The sequence below is a fragment of the Apteryx rowi genome, unplaced genomic scaffold (genome assembly GCF_003343035.1).
Source record: "Apteryx rowi isolate R43461 unplaced genomic scaffold, aptRow1 scaffold_12, whole genome shotgun sequence".
Lineage (NCBI taxonomy): Eukaryota > Metazoa > Chordata > Aves > Apterygiformes > Apterygidae > Apteryx > Apteryx rowi.
This window is the reverse complement of record NW_020447419.1, coordinates 1,772,054-1,791,089: the sequence shown is the minus strand read 5'-3', so window position 1 is coordinate 1,791,089 and position 19,036 is coordinate 1,772,054. Positions and strand designations below refer to the sequence as shown.

General features: G+C 40.4%; 1 protein-coding gene across 1 annotated transcript in view; it reads right to left on the bottom strand.

The window, feature by feature from the left end:
• Positions 1–19,036, bottom strand: part of BARD1 (BRCA1 associated RING domain 1) — a 53,193-nt gene that overhangs the window by 1,702 nt on the left and 32,455 nt on the right. The window contains exons 7-10 of the mRNA XM_026087976.1: positions 14,467–14,575; positions 12,342–12,477; positions 11,018–11,110; positions 522–619 (exon numbers count right to left, since the gene is read on the bottom strand). Coding sequence (XP_025943761.1) covers positions 522–619; positions 11,018–11,110; positions 12,342–12,477; positions 14,467–14,575 — 436 coding nt within the window. The remainder of the gene's footprint in view (positions 1–521; positions 620–11,017; positions 11,111–12,341; positions 12,478–14,466; positions 14,576–19,036) is intronic.

Sequence of the window (19,036 nt, the reverse complement as noted above, 5' to 3'; positions counted from 1 at the left end):
AATTACACAGCCAAGTAAAGCCATGCTTACCCAGTAAAACTTACTTCATGTTTATTTATTTTCCAGCACAGCAGGGTTTTGATCCAAGCCATTCCTAGCTACCGTTAGAAAACATTTAATGAACTTACTGCTCCATTGTAACCCAGCAATTTTCCAGTTAAGTATAAAGTGGTCCTGTAATGAAACAGGAGATTCAAACATCCATCTGTCCTTACAGATCATTTCAACTAGGTTCTAAAGCAGAGCAGAGAAGCCCAAGGAGGCATCACTGCCTGTGCCAGAGCCTCGCCACCAGTATAACACGGTGTTCCCTCTAACAAGGTTAAGGCAACATATCCCCTAATACAGAAAAATGACTGCTTGACGGATGTTCACAATTCTTTCAATCACCTTGCACATAATCAAATTTCTGTACAAGAACACATAAAAATTTTACATCTATTGCACCTGCACATGTGGCAAAGGGCAAAGACATGAACCAAAGGTCATTAAGACAATCTGTCTCAAGCAATAAAACTCACCAGCTGTTCCCTGTTGAGCCGGCCTCTTTGTGGGCCACCTTGGATTTCATACTTCTCTTCTTGTTCTCGAACCTTGCTTTGCAGACAGGCTTGTACCCCTTGAACAGCAGCGGTAGGGAAAGCATTAGTTCAAACTCCCAGGATTATTTTTAAGAGAGAAATCCCCATAGTTTAACAGAGGCTGCATTTCCTTTTAGGGACTAAACCATTATACTAAGATAAAAGGATTGCAACACAAAACATTGTATAAACATGGCATCAAAGCTTGTCTGCTTTAGCAATTTTTTTTTTAAACTTGAAAAGAATTTACAATAGTTTTAAAAGACGCAAGTTAGATGGAGAGAAGAAATATCACACTAAAAATCAGTGCTGTAAACACTAGGAATTGTCAGCTTTTCCTCTCACCTGCTAAAGATCAACCACTTAATGTCAAATGTCAAATTTGCTGATCATTTGGAAGCTTAAAGCCAACATGTAGAACCAACTCTGCAGTTACAAAATGAGAGCAATTGCCTGATAAAGAGCAATTACAAAGCAAGTACAAAGCTGTTTCTGAACAGCTATGGACTCAAATAACAATCAGATGGGATTTCAAGGTCTCTAAGGTCAGCACAAACTGGAGATTTATGCTAGGGTTTAACAGTGGCATTCATTTTTGTTACTATCACTGCATAATGAGATTGCCTTCTAAAGTCAGCATGGTTTTGCCTTGTTCTGAGGCTAGTTATTTTTTTCAATCTAGAATGCGCTGATGCTAATGTATCGCTAACATTAGCAGAACACACTACCTGACCTGACTTTGGAAAGAGAAATTGCTTTCGTCACCCATCCAAGGATGAAACATTTTGCCTGCACATGCAACRCGCTCATTAATAAAGATTACCCAAGGAAGTTTGCAAAGCTGATTCTGGAAACAGCTCATGAGGATTACAAGTTGTCAAGGTTGTGACTTTTACAGGAGTATCTCAGGAGTATCCTTGCATAATGTTTCATATTTAGGCAACCTACTTCCACCTTGCGAATAGAGAACCCACAATACCCAAACAAAATACAACTAATGGAACAAAACCACAACTAAAATGCAGGGGTTTGGTCCTAAAAAGGAAGAAAGCCTAAGACTACAAGGAGAAGYGTCACTGACAAAGGTACTTGGATACCATGGCATTAAGTAGCACTACTAAATCTTTATCTAGAGAGATCCTGAAAGCCAACTGTTAGTGATTTACCAGCAGTTTATATAAACTCACAAAAACAGTAGGAATTACTATTTTAGTTTCTAGCTCTTTCAGTTTATTTACATGAAAAGAGATAATTTGATACAGAAAACTATAACTGTGATTGCAAATATTCCTTTGTTATGCATGCTGAAAAACGTAAGAGAAAGCACTGACTAGTTGCATACTAAAATACACACCTCCCTCCATGTACAAGTATCAAGTTGAGTATCCACACTTGTTATAGTTAATTCCTTCAATGAAAATTAACATGAACTTACACAAAACTAGAAGGGCAACTTAGTCATGTATTTTCTGGAAAAGCCACTTACATATTCATTCTTGATAACAGCACTGAATACTGATAAGGGGTACTCAAAGTACTCATAACTCAAAAATAAATCAAAGTTATTGAAATAACTCCTCCTCCCCCCCCCCTTTTTTTTTTAAAAACCATCATCACTAGTCAACAAGGTTTCCTCTGTCAATTTGCCTCTAACTTATTCTAAGGCTATTCTTTCCTTCCAGTAAAATGCAGATGTTAATAGGTACAACTTGCAATAAAGGCAAAGCCATCTCATCTAGTCTTAAAAACAGAACCATTCATTCATTATAAAGAACATGATTTAATTCAATCTGCCATCAAAAGTTCAATTTCAAGGATTTCCGCTACAGAGCTGAGGTTTTTATAAGCTGGGTACATCACAAATTGAGCAGCTAGTGCCAGCATCAGTAAATGGAGCAAATTTGATATGAAAGTAATAAAAGGCTGAATGAACACAGAACACTGTCGTCTTTTTGTAGAGTTACTTTCTTGAAAAAAAGCTAAAATTAAGTCATGAAAGTGACTGTAATGTTAGTGGAATGTCTATTTTAGCAGAAAACGCAAAATACTTTAAGTCTGTTTGGCATATGTATGTCTGTCCATTTCCCACTGCCAAGTCCTCCAAGGAATTTGTGTGCAAAGTTCATCATTACACGTAATAAAAATCCTCCAAGACAGCAAAAGGAGAGACTCATCTAGATTTGTCCTATTTTCACACTATCCATAAGAACCACCAATTAAATGTGCTTTCTTAAAAAAACTGGAAGTATGCAAACAGACCGTTTGTCTAGTGGTTGCATGATCAGCAGTCTCATTAATTTTAACTTTTCTTAGCCAACTCGAATCAGAACAAGTACGTGCCACAAAGCTGTTAAGACACAGATGCTGTGTATTCCAGATAGGATAAAAAGTCCTGGATGTAAGTTTTCAGTGCCCAGGTGTTTTCTAAGATAAGTATGTTAAGAGATGGCATTGGTAGGCCTACACACTTCCTTGTGGAGCAGACTCCTGATATGTTTCTTGGTGATGGAAAAACGGTACATTTTCACTTCCAGAACCTATTATTCATGCAAGATTTAGAAACAGAACTTGCCATGACTCATGGGTCCTGTCACATTTGAGAGATAAGAACAAATGCTTTTGGGAACCATTGGGCTCAGGGACTTTTCAAACGGTTTCTTCTCCAACACTTTGTCTGTGTGCAGGTAGCAAAGAAAGGGAAGGAAAAGAAAGAAAATGGCTAGAACCCTTGAGCTCTGCAGTGGTGCTTCAGGCTTTGAAATACTTCAAGGCAATTTTACTGTCAACAGCACAATGACTCGGTGGTGAGAGTATCGCTCTGGAAGAGACAGTACTGACAGCGTAAGAGCAGAAGGAGAGCATTAGGAACAGGGAAGTGAGGCAAATGGCATGTCACGTCATCAGAATCACGGTCTGTCTATACATTCAATTAATTGCTATAATTAACAGCAGGTGTTTGAGAAAGGTGCTTACAACCCTGAGGTGAACAATTAAGGAATAATCCATCCATGGGGGAAGGTCTCCTACCAAAAATATAGCAAGAAGTTAAAATAATTTAAGTGGCAGAGACCAGTATGCAAGCTGTCCATTAAGCATAGACATGGTTCAGATGGATTTCTTTTGCGTTGCCTGTTTCTCTTCGCTCCTGCACACTAGTAAGATTTTGCATTTTCAAGAGTTAAATGATTCAGACATTATAATAAAAAAGATATCAGCAAAACAAGAGGGAAATTGTCTCCTGTTGTCATAATATGGAAAAAAAGATAGAAGCACAACTTGAGCCCTCTAATTAATTATGCAAACCTCTAATGAATGCACGTATTTGCCTATTCCCTGCTCATCTTTCTCCACAGAAAACTTCCCATCAAGTCACTCTCTTCTAGACCACAAATTATTGTTTTCAGACTCCAACTAGATACAACAGCCTAAATGAGGTTTGCAGACAGCACGATCGGCTTTGGTTGCATTGCGGTAGCATTTGGAAGCATCAGGCCTGTACCAGCCCTCTACCATGCTACTACGATATGGTTCAACCACCACAAAAAGACCATAGATCCTTGCGCTAAAACCTCCCCTCAGTTTCACATTTAAAATGGGAGCGATACAGATAGATGATTACAGCATACTGTAGGGCCTTCCAACTTCCAATTTTTTTTTAAAATAACATTAGGGCTTTTATCTTCTGTGACAACTTCCGAGTGCTAAACTAAGTGGACTCAATAAAGCCCAGGTCTTTTTCTCGAGTAGATCCCATTAATTTTAAAAGCTGCTAATATGTAGGAGTGGCTGGATAACTTGACAGTTCCCTTTTTACAGTCTCTCCACCAGACTTAGTGTCATCCTGATTAAGAGGATCAATAAAAGGAAATAAAATGCTATACTGTACACAGAGGTGTATCACTCAACTACCTCTATAGGGACATTTCCAGAAGCTCTGTTGGCCTCACGCTACTCCTACTTAAGTCAGAGGTACAGCGCCCTTTGACTCCAAATAGGAGCCATGTTAAACTGATTCCCAGCACTCCTGAGATTATAGACCATCATCTGTTAAACACTGTATTGAAAAGCCACCGGTGAGAATCTGATGCCAAGACACCAGTCAAATAAATTAACCAAAAAGAATTTTGCTATTAGCCTTGCTAACAAGCAATTATCACTCCATCAATACTATGCTACCTCCCTTCTAAATATGCTGTATTGAGATGGACATCTGAAGTACTTATGTTTAAAAAAAATCAGAACAGGACTGATAACCCTGGAAGGACAAGGACATCCCTAAAGGAGTTTTCACAGGTCAGATGGTAACAGTGATATAGTAGGAAAAACAGAAGAGTTCGGGGAGAGTAAACTTTCTTTTGAGAGTACGGCTAAAACTGAGCAGGGCATAGAGACCATTATTTTACTCCTCAAACTAGCAGTCTGTGCTTTCTTCACAGGTAAACCTGAGCAGATTTGTAGTCTACAAAATAGAATGAGACCACTCTTTAGTCAGGATCTCAAAAAAAAAAAATCTTGATTTATTCCTTGATACTATTGTCAATAAGAGCCTCGGACCCAATAGGTTTGAGGAAGATCAAATTTATTCGTTTAACGCGTTCTCTTCCCTGAGAAGAGGGTGGTTATTGTAACGATGCTTTAGAAGCCCTCTAGTTTATTCACAGTATTTGGGTCAGTTACCTGCAAAAGGGTAAGACTCATACCAAGACAAGGGTCATTTTTCCATTTCACATGGACCAGAGCTGTTCTGCAATATGCAGTGCAGGTGTGCAAGCACTCATTAATAACAGCTTACTGCTTGCCTAGCAAAAGGCCACATGGGGATGAGACCACAGATGTGGAAGCACCACGTAAGGTTCTTCCTAAAAACAGGGAGCATTAGAAGTTAAAAAGCCTCTTGAATAGCTGATTTCATGCTAGCACATTGTACAGATGTAAAGACGACTGTTTGCACCAAATTCTAGCAAAAATGGAGCCTGCGTTAAGGTTTCTAGAAAATACTGCAGGCAGAAGTTTTGAGCATAGTGCACTGATGCCACTGCATTTGGCACCAAGAATATTGTTTTTTCCCTCACAGGCAAGATCAGTAAAGCATCACTACTTATACTGATCCTTATTATTTCACTAAACCACTTCCCCTACCTTACCACCTTCCAGTACATAAGGAGCAAGCAGGTTAAACAGATGCCCACTCTAGCAGTATCATTAACTGACCTTTGACAAAACTGGACCTCCTAGTACTGGAAAAAAGAAATCATTATATGCAAATTTTATTAGGATCAGAGCCCTATAATCCTTATTCATGCAAGTCTTAAGGTTTATAATGAAACTAACTGCATCAGCAAAAACAGCTTAAACAAGGTGAAGTACAGAAAGAACAGGATGCCAAGAACAAGTTGTAATCACCCGCAGATACCCAGGGGTAGCTCTCAGTAACTCAATTAGCCTTACTGGAGTTTTGCTGGATTTGCATTAATAAAGCAAAGAGCAAGGGTTAGTCCCCAAAATCTTTTGGGACAGCTAAGAGTAATTTTGAAATACATGACAGCAAAGAAGATAAAATACTACACACCCAAGGTCTAATAGAGACTGCAACTGAAACTTCCTTGATTCACTCTGCACTGGGCTTATGCAGATCAAATAAAGCCTGATGAGATTATTTTCATAGAAAAAAAGGAAAAAYGGTCTGAGAGAAAGCCTTAGAGGAATTTGGCAAGACTAGCTTCAAATTGCTTTCATTAAGAGTATTACTGGTCTCTACAACAGTGTGCAAAAAAGCTTAAGAACAAAAAATTTTTTATATTCTCTCTTGTATGCTTATAAAGTAACGTCAGAATCAGAGTTTTGCGAAGTGAGGTTTAGATTTCATTGGGTGAAACAAAAATGGTCCACTTTTCCAACACAGGAAACCGCTACAAGATGCTGCAGAGACTAAAATGAATCTCCTTAGAAAGGGAGTTGACAAGTGAATTCAGGTGATGGTTATTAAACATGACAGACCAGATGCTCAGGAAGTCCTTAAACACTGATTGCCAGAAGCTAGCAGTATGTAATATGAAAATCATTACTTCGCTTTAATAAGAAAAGTATCTTTTCATTAAGAAGCCACTATTGGCTATAGCTGTTCTCTTGACTGATCATCAAAATGCCTGGAGGTAGCCATTCCTGAGGTGCAAAGGTTAGGTTAACCTTCACTAGAAGTGCTCATCCTCACTCCTAATCCTGTTACATGCCTTTAAATTAACAAGATCACATTCCTCATCCTTTCCTCTACAGTGAGCTTCCTAAATGAGAGGTTTTCTTCAAACCCAAAATGAGGGAGCACTAGGTCTTGGCAACGTGGTCTCCTTTTCCTCCTATTTCAATCCATCCCACTCTGCAGAGCAAGACAAACACCACACAGCAAACATCCTCTCTCCCATTTTCCGCTCTGCAAATCCTAGGAGCTCCACAGTCTAGGCTTGTGCTGACTTAAAGCAAAGCAGTCTCCCTCCTCCTCTCCAGAGGGTGCAGCCACAGTGGGAGTGCAAAAGTTTAATACTACAGATGTGAGACATTCCTCTCCGCTGTAGAGCCARTAAAAGACATCCCCACCCCCAAGATATTTCTACCAACTCTGACAAATCTGTGGGTCCTTTTCTAGAAGGATGCAGTTAAAATAAGTCTAACTGCAAAACAAATGTAAAATTCCACTGATCAATAGTTTTAAGTTGTTTTAAGGAAGCGAAGGCTTTACTAAGTATCAGACTCTTCTCTAAAAGATGTTTATGCATGGCAGAGACAGCTCAGTCTAAGAAGCTGTCAGCTTAAACTGGCTTTGCTCGTCTTGTCTAACAACCTAAACAATGATGGGTATATTGCTCCAAGAAATTCAGAAAGGTGGTTTTGCCATGTAATGTCAGACTTGCAGTCCACTGGCCCTTCCAGTAATCTCCCAGTTGTTTTAAGCCCATAAAGGAAAAGCAGGATTTTTTTTGCATTCCTGTAAGTGATCAGAGCTGAACCAACACTGCTGCTTATTCCTGCATCAGTTTCCCTTACCTGGAGCAATCAGATACTCAGAGTTCTGCCAGGGACTTGGCTGCAAAGCCTGGCACAAGCTTGTTTCAATGCATATTGTCACCGGAATAATTTTTCTTTCCCTGCTTTAGCAGATGACATTCAGAGTTTAAGGAAAAAAACAAAGCTGAAAAGCTATTAAAGATTTCTGCCGGTTTTAATTACACTGTTCTTCTATGATCTATAAAAAGCAGAGAGGAAATACAGTAAAACTTGAATCTGTCTCAGCCTACTCACCAAAGGATAATGATATGCTACTTTGTGCCCCTATTACAGTCCCAGAAATAATGAAGGCAATAAAATAATGAAAGCAATGAAAGATATGGCCAAGGGCAAGGAGCACAGTGACAATGGTGTCTCAATTGAATTCTGCGCTGCTGTGAAAGTGGATATATTGCTGACAGTGCATTATGTATGGAAAATATGAAACTAGCAACTGGTTAGGTGAAAGTTTTCTTCTGTAAAAGTCTAACATTGCGTAGTGGTAACATCCTTTCATCCTAAACTTCTAGCACAAGACAAAGGCAACCCCAAAAATGAAAAAAATATTTCTTAATCCTGTCTAATATTTGGAGGCCTCATGCTCAGCTCAAATTTTGCTGGAAAATTCCTCATTACCTCTTTACTGACATTAAAGGATGCTATACTTCTATTTATAGACACATAAGCCGTCGCACCACAGAATTCTACATAAAATGCAGGCAGAGGAAGGAGATTGCTTTCTAGAGAAACACAGCATGAAAGCCTACTGTAATGGAAGAGTTAATGATAAATACAGACTTTAATGAAACTTTTTTGCAAGCATGCGATATCTTTTACGAAGTGGAATAATTACACAGGCTACAACTTTAAGAATAGTCAAATGCAGCTTACTTTGTAAGAAAAAGAATTAAATATTCACTTGTATGCATAGTCAGCATTTCATTAAGTGCTAAATTGGGCTTTGTATTTCCAAATAATTCAGTGAAGTTTTTGAACATGAACTTACTTTGAGTGAACGGTTTAGAACACTGAGCTATATGAAACTCTTCTTTCAACTTATTTGCAATGGTTTTGACAGCAGCAAGCCAGAGTGCGTACGTACTTTTGGAAGCTTGTGTCACATTTCAGCAGACTTTTCCAAATAGAAGCCAAGAAGCCATGATAAATAAACAGAGAGAGTATGGAAAAGAAAAGACCTCTTTTCCTAGACAAATGTTCCATCAGCAGGAGTCCCATTATTTGTTATAACAATCTTTAACTTGTAATGACTCTGAAGAAGACTAATAACAGACTGGTGGGAACAGATGGAGTGGTGCTGTTAATTATAGGCACTTAGCTGCATCAGACCCCATGAGTTATTACTAACATTTCCCACTAGGGAGGAAAATCACTCGCTTTTAAGTAGTATGTTGCTTACTAAGCTGGGAGCATTAGCAGACAGGAGTGTACTAATCAGTACTCTAACTCAAAATAGAACTCAACTGCAAACAAAATATATGAAAGTATTCTCTGAATAACCCTCAGCCCCTCCCCCCAATCTATTTTTTCCCCAATCTCACTTCTAAAACCAACATTCTTCCACAAGGATTTAAACTCAACTCTCACTAATTTAATCTCCCTACCACTCAACGGAAGAAAGCAACATACCTTTACTGGCAGCATTAATTTTCCTGGTATCTCACTAGCAAACAGATAAAATGAAGTAAAAGAGCCCTAGCACGTATGAAGGAAGGTATGCCGACCTCCTGAACAGGTTGTAAGTAGCTTTAAGCCAAGAACTTGCATCAAAACGATTCACCACAGAAACAGATGTTTCAGTCTTCACCGAGCGGGTATTATTCCGGACCACCTGAACGCTCCCTTTCCTATTACATAACCTAAACATCAGTTTTAGGTCCGAGTTTGCTGCCGCATCCCCACCTCCAAACAGAAAACTCTCTCTTCTCCCCTCTACTTCTCAGCAAGTATCTGAAGCTATTAAACCCTTTGCTTGCATGAGCATAAATGTATTTCTCACTATTAGATATTCAGCAAGAAGTTATTCTTATTTGTAATGATCACAGTACAAAGGCAATGCACAGTTTTCCTTTTCCAAAAGCTTGTAAGAGCTCAAACAGAAGCCATCATAGGTGAGGTAGAACGCGTCTCCGAGGACGCTTATTCAACAGGCCCTTTAAAAAAAAGGAGTAAGGAACGAAWCTGTTGGCTATCAGGAAGCCAAGCGACTCTGAAAAAGTCCAGTTTTCAGAGATCCTGAAGATGCCTTCTTTGAAAAYCTGCTATACCCCTTAGGTGCTTTAAGCAATGCCTTCATAACATTAGCAACTGCAGAAAGTCCAGGCCATTAAAGACCATTATATTCTGGTGTTTATTCAGACAGTAGAAAACTGGAAAGAATTTGCCTATGAATTCTTCCATCGATAATTAACTCATTTGCAGCGTACTTATTAGCTAAAAGGACTTAGCCATAAAGGTCAAGGGGAAGAAGATGGCTTTTACAACTACTGCGAAAGCAGATACTAGAGAAATACATTAGAAAGATTAATAAAAATCAGAACTCGGGACAGAAGTTCACAGAACAACTGTGCAGCAAAGCACACACTGTACAAAACACTGATGGCAGACTGCACAGCAGATAACGTACTTGCAACTACTCACAGGCTAGGGGGATGCTATACAAGTCATCTTCCCTTGGAGGTTATTTTATTTGAAGAAATACAACCTGCAGAGCTTGCACGTACAGAAACAGGTACTGATAGTTACACATTTGTTCTGCCCATGCTTTTAGGTGGATGAACAAGACAGCTATACCTGGCAGCTCATACCTGTGATAGCTCAGAGTCAGTCACAGCATAGAGCTTGGGCAGCTTTCGCAGCAGGAAGCAAATGTAGAAAGTGCAAACGGGGGTTATGATCAGCTGACACTAACTTTTGCTGTAATTTCTAACATCCAGCAGATCTCAGCTTATATGTAGACAGGAAATGTTTGCTTGCCTGGGGTATATGATCAGTGCCTGTAGGAAGGTAAGGTGTTGCCTAACAATTTCAATAGAAGCTAGATGCACACAAAATTCAAGAACTTAACATGTTCCTTCCTCCTCTCCCAGGATATTTACCATAATCGTCCAAATCACACTAATGTAACAACGAACAAATTCATTCTCCACTGATACATGGGGTATGACCTACTCTATGCACCTAATAATGCAATACACATGCTTGCCAGGGAAGAAGTAATTATATTTAATCAAAACTCTTGTCACTCCTAAGATTAAAATGCACACTTCATGTTAAGCTAGTATCAATATTGGGGTAGTTGGTTAAAAAAAGAGAATTTTCTCAGGAAGTCCATCCACAACCGCAAGGAGAGGGAAGAATTTAATGTATTTAATACTTACATTCAAACCTGAGAACCCAACATCCAGTCAGAACAGCCATCATGCATTTCACAGTGCTCGGCATTGGAACATCAGGGATAACAAGATGAGTTACTAGAAGAAAGATCACATGAGAAGGACTAAAAGCTCATAAAAATCAGAACCATGCCTATCTGAAAAGCATCAATTACCACTTAAAATAAACAGGTCATAATGATTTAGCAATCGCTTTCCAGCACAAATATGATTTTTGAGCCTTTTTTTTGAAGAAGAAACATGTTTGTAGAAGTGCCATTAGAAGTTTTGTGGGTTTTAACATATACATGCTGTGAAAAAGGGAAGTCACATTTTCACAGTTCCAAGCTTACACTTAAGTCTTCAAAGTAGGCTCAGGTTTATGGGGTAATATTTTTCTACCCTTTTTTAATTATACTTAACTCTGGCAGGAATTTTTACTATTGATTTCAGTGCTTTACCACAAGGCTAACAGAACTCAACTCACAACTTTGGAGGAGTAATCAGGGTATGGAGGGAAGAGGGGAAAAATTACCTCAGTATTTCCTTCCTTCCTAAGCCGGAAATAAATACTCCAAGGAAATAAACTAACAGCATTAAGACATGGGATGAAGACAATGACACCAAATGAGAAAAACGCACCCAATCCCTGTAAATTGGGCTCCATCATCTTACTAAAGAACAACAAAATTTGAAGGAAGGTGGCAGGTGAGAAGAAAGTTGTCAACTTAGAATCAGTGATACACTCTAAGCCACCACCTGTGTAAGACTCACTTGTAGAGAATAAAAAGCTTAGAGGATGTCTTATATGCCGAGAGACTTTAAAGTCAAGTCTTAACACTCCTTTCAAGGAATGTTAAGAGTATAGGTCTTTGAGAAGACCAAAATATATATACATTGTCAAACTGCTCGTTTCCCCTGGAAGTCTCCTGCCTCAGTAAGCAGGCAGGCAAAAGGGTGCCCAAGTTCAGGTCTGCAGAGTGCTTCCTCACACTTGGGCAGGAAACGGGCAACTGAAATACAGCTTGCTTTTTCCCCCTCTCTGGTCCCTGTAAAGAAGTTCAAGAGGCTCATAGAGACCATGGGGCAAGTCCCACCAAACAGTCAATCTCATTTTTTCCTGTGCCTTTCCACAAGAAAAGCGCCTAAGAGTCTTACTTTACTAGTTAACATGCAACACTACACACCTTCATTCTACTATTGCTATAAATAATTCAGGGATGTTATCAGGAATGATAAAAATTGTTGCAGCTAATGTCTTARCAGATAAAGTATAGAAGTGTAGTTGCTTATGGTGTTTGGACAGAGATGTTTCAACAAGAGTACATACCTGCGCTGTTAAATTCAGTACATCTTCGAGCCTTCAGAACTGTTGCTAGCTTGTTCAGCAGTTTCTGTTGCTCTGAACTAAGATTGCTCCCAAGTATACCAAGAGGCCCCTCCCTTGGCTGGCTAGGGCTCATCGGCTGAGTGAAGAAAAAAAAACAAAAAAAACCTAGTCCTACATAAGCCGAATGTTCAGGAACATAAAGAAAGCAACTAATGTTTGACAGTTTTATTAAATATAGAATAAGCATTTTGAAAAACAATTCATGGCAAGCTTAATGGACAGGGTTCATAAATAAATCTATAAATAACAAACTAGCTCTAGAGTGAAAGTTGACATTATAGGTACTTTGTTTAGTTTACGGGAGGTACCAAAACAATTTTTGTGTATCAGTGTTTTTAAAGAGAGAGAGACAGACAGACTGGAAAGACTGGTGTGCACATATTCAGCTGGTTTAAGAGCTGACTGTTCTGTAAACAGCCATGCTGACTGCAGTGTTGGAGGAGAAAGATTTCTCAATATAGTAAAGTCTCCAACAGCTGTACTATCAACATGTTGAATAATCTGTAGAATTAAGGCCTGTATTTCCTTTTATTAAAAGGTGTCTAATACATTGCCCTGGAAGTAATCAGTGCCTGGAAGTAATCAGTGCCTAAAGTTTTATCACAGAATCACAGAATCGCTGAGGTTGGAAGGGACCTCTGCAGATCATCTAGTCCAACCCCCCTCCTCAAGCAGGGTCACCTAGAGCACGTTGCACAGGATTGCGTCCAGGTGTGTTTTGAATATCTCCAGAGAAGGAGACTCCACAACCTCTTGGGGCAACCTGTTCCAGTGCTCTGTCACCCTCACAGTGAAAAAGTATTTCCTCATGTTCAGATGGAAGCGTCTGTGTTTCAGTTTGTGCCYGCTGCCTCGTGTCCTGTCACTGGGCACCACTGAAAAGAGTCTGACCCCATCCTCTCGACACCCTCCCTTCAGATACTTGTACACATCAATAAGATCTCCTCTGAGCCTTCTCTTCTCCAAGCTAAACAGGCCCAGCTCTCTCAGTCTTTCCTCATAAGAGAGATGTTCCAGTCCCCTAATCATCTAATCATCTTTGTAGCATCTTTGTAATCATCTTATGCAGAGATGGTGTTAATGCAAAGTAAAAGGAGCTGCTCGCTCAAGTTTTATCCCGACAAGGATGTGGTACTTCAGCTCCTGGGTCTTGGTACGTACTCCCAGGCCCCACAGAACAGACATACCTTTGAGACCCAGTTATCCTAAAGCCTCTGACTTAGGAGCAAGTCACCCATATGAGCTGGTAACCAACCATGGACACACACATCATCCCATGGCAAATGCAAAATCTAACTTTGCTTGCTTGCAACAGAAGAGCTGCATTACCTTGCATTTGCTACAGTTGGGAGGAACAGTCAAACGCACTCTTGCTGATTTAGCTGCACTAGTTTGCTTTTTTGCCAATGGGTATCTCATTACCTCAAAGAGAAAGGATCATAACAGGCTGTATATCCTGAAGGGACGAGGATGTTTAAAATAAGCCAGCTCAGTTTAATCATCATTCATTAGGAAGCACAAAGCATTTGATATACAGTAACTTGTTGAGTCTGGATAATCTGATTTTGCTTACAAGTCTTCAGAAGCCTTTGGCAAAAAATTAAATATGCTGTTTTCAACTACTGAATTGATATCTTCATTGTTGAATGAAGGAAGATACTGGAACAGCCCAGTGAAGGCACACAAAAAGCACCTGGAGCAAGGACTGTCACACCTTTCAGCCAGTTTGGTGAACAGAACAAGATTTAGGCATGCAGAGAAACAACCACCAATAACAAAGTCCAATTAATAATACTTCTGGATAACACAGAGTAGTTATTCTCCTATATTAAAGCAGCACTGCAAAAAGCTTCCTTTGTCTTCCCAGAGAAAGCCATTATAACACAGAACACCATGGCATGGAAGTGTCCCGCATACATTCTAGAAACATTAAGCTTCAAAATTTTATTCAAGTTAGCTTCCCGACCGATTTTAAACCTCCCTGTAAGACAGGTGATGTACTCTCCTTAGGTCCAAGCCTTCAACACTTGCAGGATGAACTTATGTTTTTAATAAACACACTTACCTCAGAGAGTTGGTTAAGTGAGAGTGATGCATTCCTCATTGGTAACATTAGCACAGACTTCATCTTTTCACTTTCCGCACAGTCCACTGGCCGCAAACCAAATATATTACTGGCAAAACAAGCATAGATGGGTTTAAATAAAGAAAATGTGACTTGATTCTCAACTAACTGGGTGCATTAGCTGGGTAGTTTTTCTCTCCCACTTTCTTACTAATATATAATTTCAACTAAAACATACAAAGCTTCAAGTAAGAATTGTATGCAAGACAGATGGATACTGAATTACAAGCTGCTGCATTCAGCTGAGGAGAAAGATGTTCAGAGCAGCACGTTAAGTTAAATAAACTACAGCCCTTGTTAAACTGTTTTGAGATGCACTTTGATATCACTCACAAGACCCAGAAATTTCAGCTCTAATCTTTCATTGCAGTCACAGAAACAAGAAAAAGCATTTCAACTCCAAAAATAAACACACGTTCTGCATCTGAACCTACCAAGTAGTGTCATGCAGCAGCCATAGGAAAACGGTTGCTAAAAGCAAAAACACACACGAAATAACAAGTTAAGCCTTGGTAACACGACCCTTTACGACCGTTATCGCTATACTCCTTGTCCATATTAGCTTCCACGTGTGCCTGAGCTTTGCATATATCAACTCAACCACAGAAGCCACACTGCCAAAATCCTGCTGCCCTACTCCCATTCCAGCTAGTCTTATTGGGCAAGGCAAGCGCAGAACCACAGGCAACTGCAGATCTAGCAACAAGGCCCAGTAATTCAGCAACTCTTGATGGCTAACCCTTCTGCCTTAAAAGACACCTCTGAAGTTCCTACCTACTACGTTAAATATCTGAGCTTGCCATGGTTATGCTTTTATCAGAAATACTATCTGCTTCCTACTCGGGAATCATGACTTCCTCACACTTCCAGAATTTGCGCATGTGTCTTCTCAAAATATTATTCCACAGAACACACATAGCCAATTCATTCAAATTTTAGTTGGTTTGGAAATTTTGTTGACTGCCATTCATGTTACACAGTATCACTGAAGCTATCTTCCAACATAGGCATTTATAGTTATTAGATATGCTTCGAGATCCCTTTCCTCCCCCATTGGTTTAACACCAGTCAGACAGACGTGGTTTGCTATAAATGCAACATCGAGCACAGCCATGAYTTATCTCCTCTTTGCACAACTCTGCAGCTGCAGGACAGCAGTGGGCAGCGAGAAGCTGAAAGGTGCATGGGACCTCTCTATCCTCCCGACTGACTGCAGCTTGCTAACATACGCTCTTTGGAAAACAACGATCCACAGAAATCACGCGCACCCTCCTGGGAGGGCCGCGGCTGCAATTGCCAACGGCCCAAGGTTGCCACCCCCCAGCGCTGCCGCGCTCCTAATGAGCCAACAGCTAGTGCAATACCCGTTCTGGGCACTAAGAGATAAGCGGGGAAATCTCAGCCCGGCCCTGGGAGCCGCAGCCCATTAAACGTCCTCGTGCAGTTCCCGCCTTGTCCTGCACCATCAGGGGAGCTTTTGGCCTGTCTTTAAATAAGGGCCAAATCTGTCAAACTGCTGCAGGACAGTTCCTTTGAACAACATATCCAGAGAAGCACATATTAGCATGTACACTAATATCATCTTCAAAATAGATGGCTGACCCTGTATGAAGGACTGAGGGGGGGGAGAACCCCACTATGCCAGCTGGAGAGGTTTGGGAGTTTTCCTCCCTCTCCTCTATAATCAAAACTACAGTAACGTCCTTGACTGCTGCTGGGTGGGGGGGGGGACCCACACTCACGAATGTTTCAGTCCAGGCCACCACAGTTAAATACAGAATAGTATCTTTTGCCAGCTGAACCRTACTAAAAGGAAGTCTGGCTCCACCCTCTGTATTCACTTCATTGCAAGGTTTTTTCCCCATTTTTAAGAGCATTCTTACCAGTGTATTGCAAACGCCGTCTTGTCATTACGCCCTATGAAYGGCCACTAACCCTGTGATACTATGTTAAGGTGCAACAGCTAAAGCAAACTGTGGCAAGAAATTTGAAAGCTCAGGGGCTGTTGTGTATATGAAGAAGCAGCTGAGAGACATGAGAGAGGAGGGCTCAGGAAGAAAAAAGAAACAAACCTCAAGACAGGGAACACACCCAGACAACAGGTTCAAGTACAGGTTTTTTTTTAGTTTTCACATACTTCTCAAAGAATAAGGACAAAACAGATATATATTTTTTTTAAACCACAGGCACCCACTAACTATCCAAGAAGTAAATAACCATAAACCAGGAAAAGCCTTTGTCCTAGTCCCTGTAGTTCTGGTACAGTTATTAGTGCAGGTACTTGAGGAACCATTTTCAGTACGCTAGAAAGGGCTGTTGTTTTTTAATCCTATGAACAGGATCAAGGAGCAGATATATGGGGCCACATGAACAGCTGTACCAGCATAGTTGAGGATACGGTGCAGAAATGAAAAGCACAAGAGACATGCTCAATTCTGTCTTCATTCAACCAAGTTAAAGAAGAAGAGACATCTCCCACCTTGTTCAGGATGAAAAAAGTGAATTTTGATCCAGTTTCCTCAAACAAAACTAAGCAGGAAATATGCATCAAGTCCCCCGACACATAAAGGCAGTATTTTCAGAAATATCTATGACAACGTTTTCCTGCCCCTACTATAGGTCTTGGGTTTGTTCAGAACGGGTCTAAATGCGTGTGACTGCTTAACAAGCTCCAAACTCAAAGACGACAGATGCAATTGCTTCTGCAAGAGACAAGCAAGCATATCTGATGCTAAAGCCAGAATACAAGGGCTCTAAAAATACTTCTGTCTACCAGAGCACAAGTGGGTTTTTTGCAAGTTGATTTAAACATTCAAGAGTCAGATGTATCCTTTGAAGCAAACAGTCTCCTATTAGTCAGTCATCAAGGTAGTGAACAGTCAGTCGAGGGCTCTTCTAGCTAGAAGAAATCCCAATCAGAGAGCAGAAGGCTGGCTGTGCTGACAACAAAGACGAGCCCGCTGAAGAGCCATGCAATATAATCTGCCGAGTACAACTTTACAGGAGATGACAGGTGATATCTTCAGGACTGACAGATCAAAGAATGTCTTATGAAAAAGCTTTAGAACAAGGATTCAGCTTATGGTGCGACACTGCTGAAGTCTCAGGTAGGAAGAGCCGAGTTCACTTGCTGGGGTCAGACAAAGAGAAACTTAGCAGCTACTCTCTGTATGTTTCACAAAACTTTCAGGAAATAAGTGACCAAACAGAGCACAAAAGATAAACACGGAGACACCTCTGCCAATTCTTTGGAAGCCCCAAACTTGCAAAGTTYCCAATACAGGCAAACAATATCTGTAAAACACTTTGCAATCAAGAGTTCTCAGCTGCTCCATTTCCACACCCAAAGCTACTTACAGTTCCACAGCCAAGCATAAAGCAAGTTTTTCCCCAACCTCACAGAAGAGTTCAGCACACAGCAGAAGACCTGCAACCAGGTCCTAATCCTGCACTGTAACTAATTCTCAGGTAGAAATCTCTGACCAACTTTGGACTTGCCAGTCAGCACTCGTATTTTGAGTGCCAAACCCGAGAGGAGGCAAACTGAATCCACGTAGCCAGAAACACCAGCTTTGACATCCAAATAGGGCCAGGTTTCTAATTTCCCTGCTGCCAGCAGGAAGTTAAGCATACTGTCTTGCACTCGGATAGCGAAGCCTTGCGCTATCTTGACTTCAACTCAGAAAGAGCAGACAAAATAGCGTCAGTGCCATGGGCCCGGCGCCTCCTGGAATCACCYGCAGGTTATGATGATTTTTGCCCCTATGTCATTCATAACTCATGACCAGAGTCTGTCCCCAAGTATTCCCACTCACCGGGAATCGTTCAGAATCAGGCTTAAACTACAAAGAGACAACACATCTAAAAAAATAAGGCAACAAAACAATTTTTACTAATGCTAAACTTATTGTGCATGAAGAACTGGCAAGAGAGCCTATTTGAGTGAAAGCATTTATGAAGTACTGTGAAATTGCAAATGCACAGATCTCATTTTTCAAATCACTTGGCTTGCTGTGAAGCAAGGAAAAAAGAATTCAGAGGGTGAGCACACAAAAAAAAACTATAAAAATATAAATTAGCTATGTGTAGGAGATTAACTTAAAAAAATTAACTAGACCAGCGGGACAATTAATAGGTCCACTGGTCCATATAATATTTTCCACTTGCAGTTCATATCTTCCCCAGTCAGTGAAAGCTTCGAATGGCAAATGAAGTGCCACAACTACTAAATCTTGCAGATTTCCAAAAAAATARTTTTGCTAAGAAATACTGAAATCCCAGCATTGCTCTCTAGAAAACCAGGTAGTTTACATCTGCATTCCCTTTCTCCAAGGGACATGCAGCTGCTTCATATTACATACAGTTACTTCCTATACCCTACACACTAACATGCAAGGGAGGGAAAAAGACCACCAGTCTGACATATACTTGGAATGAGATGTACTTGATGGGTCTCCAAACCCGACAGTCTAAACCTGAGCTAGCCCCAAGTCTCAGCCCTCTGGCGGCT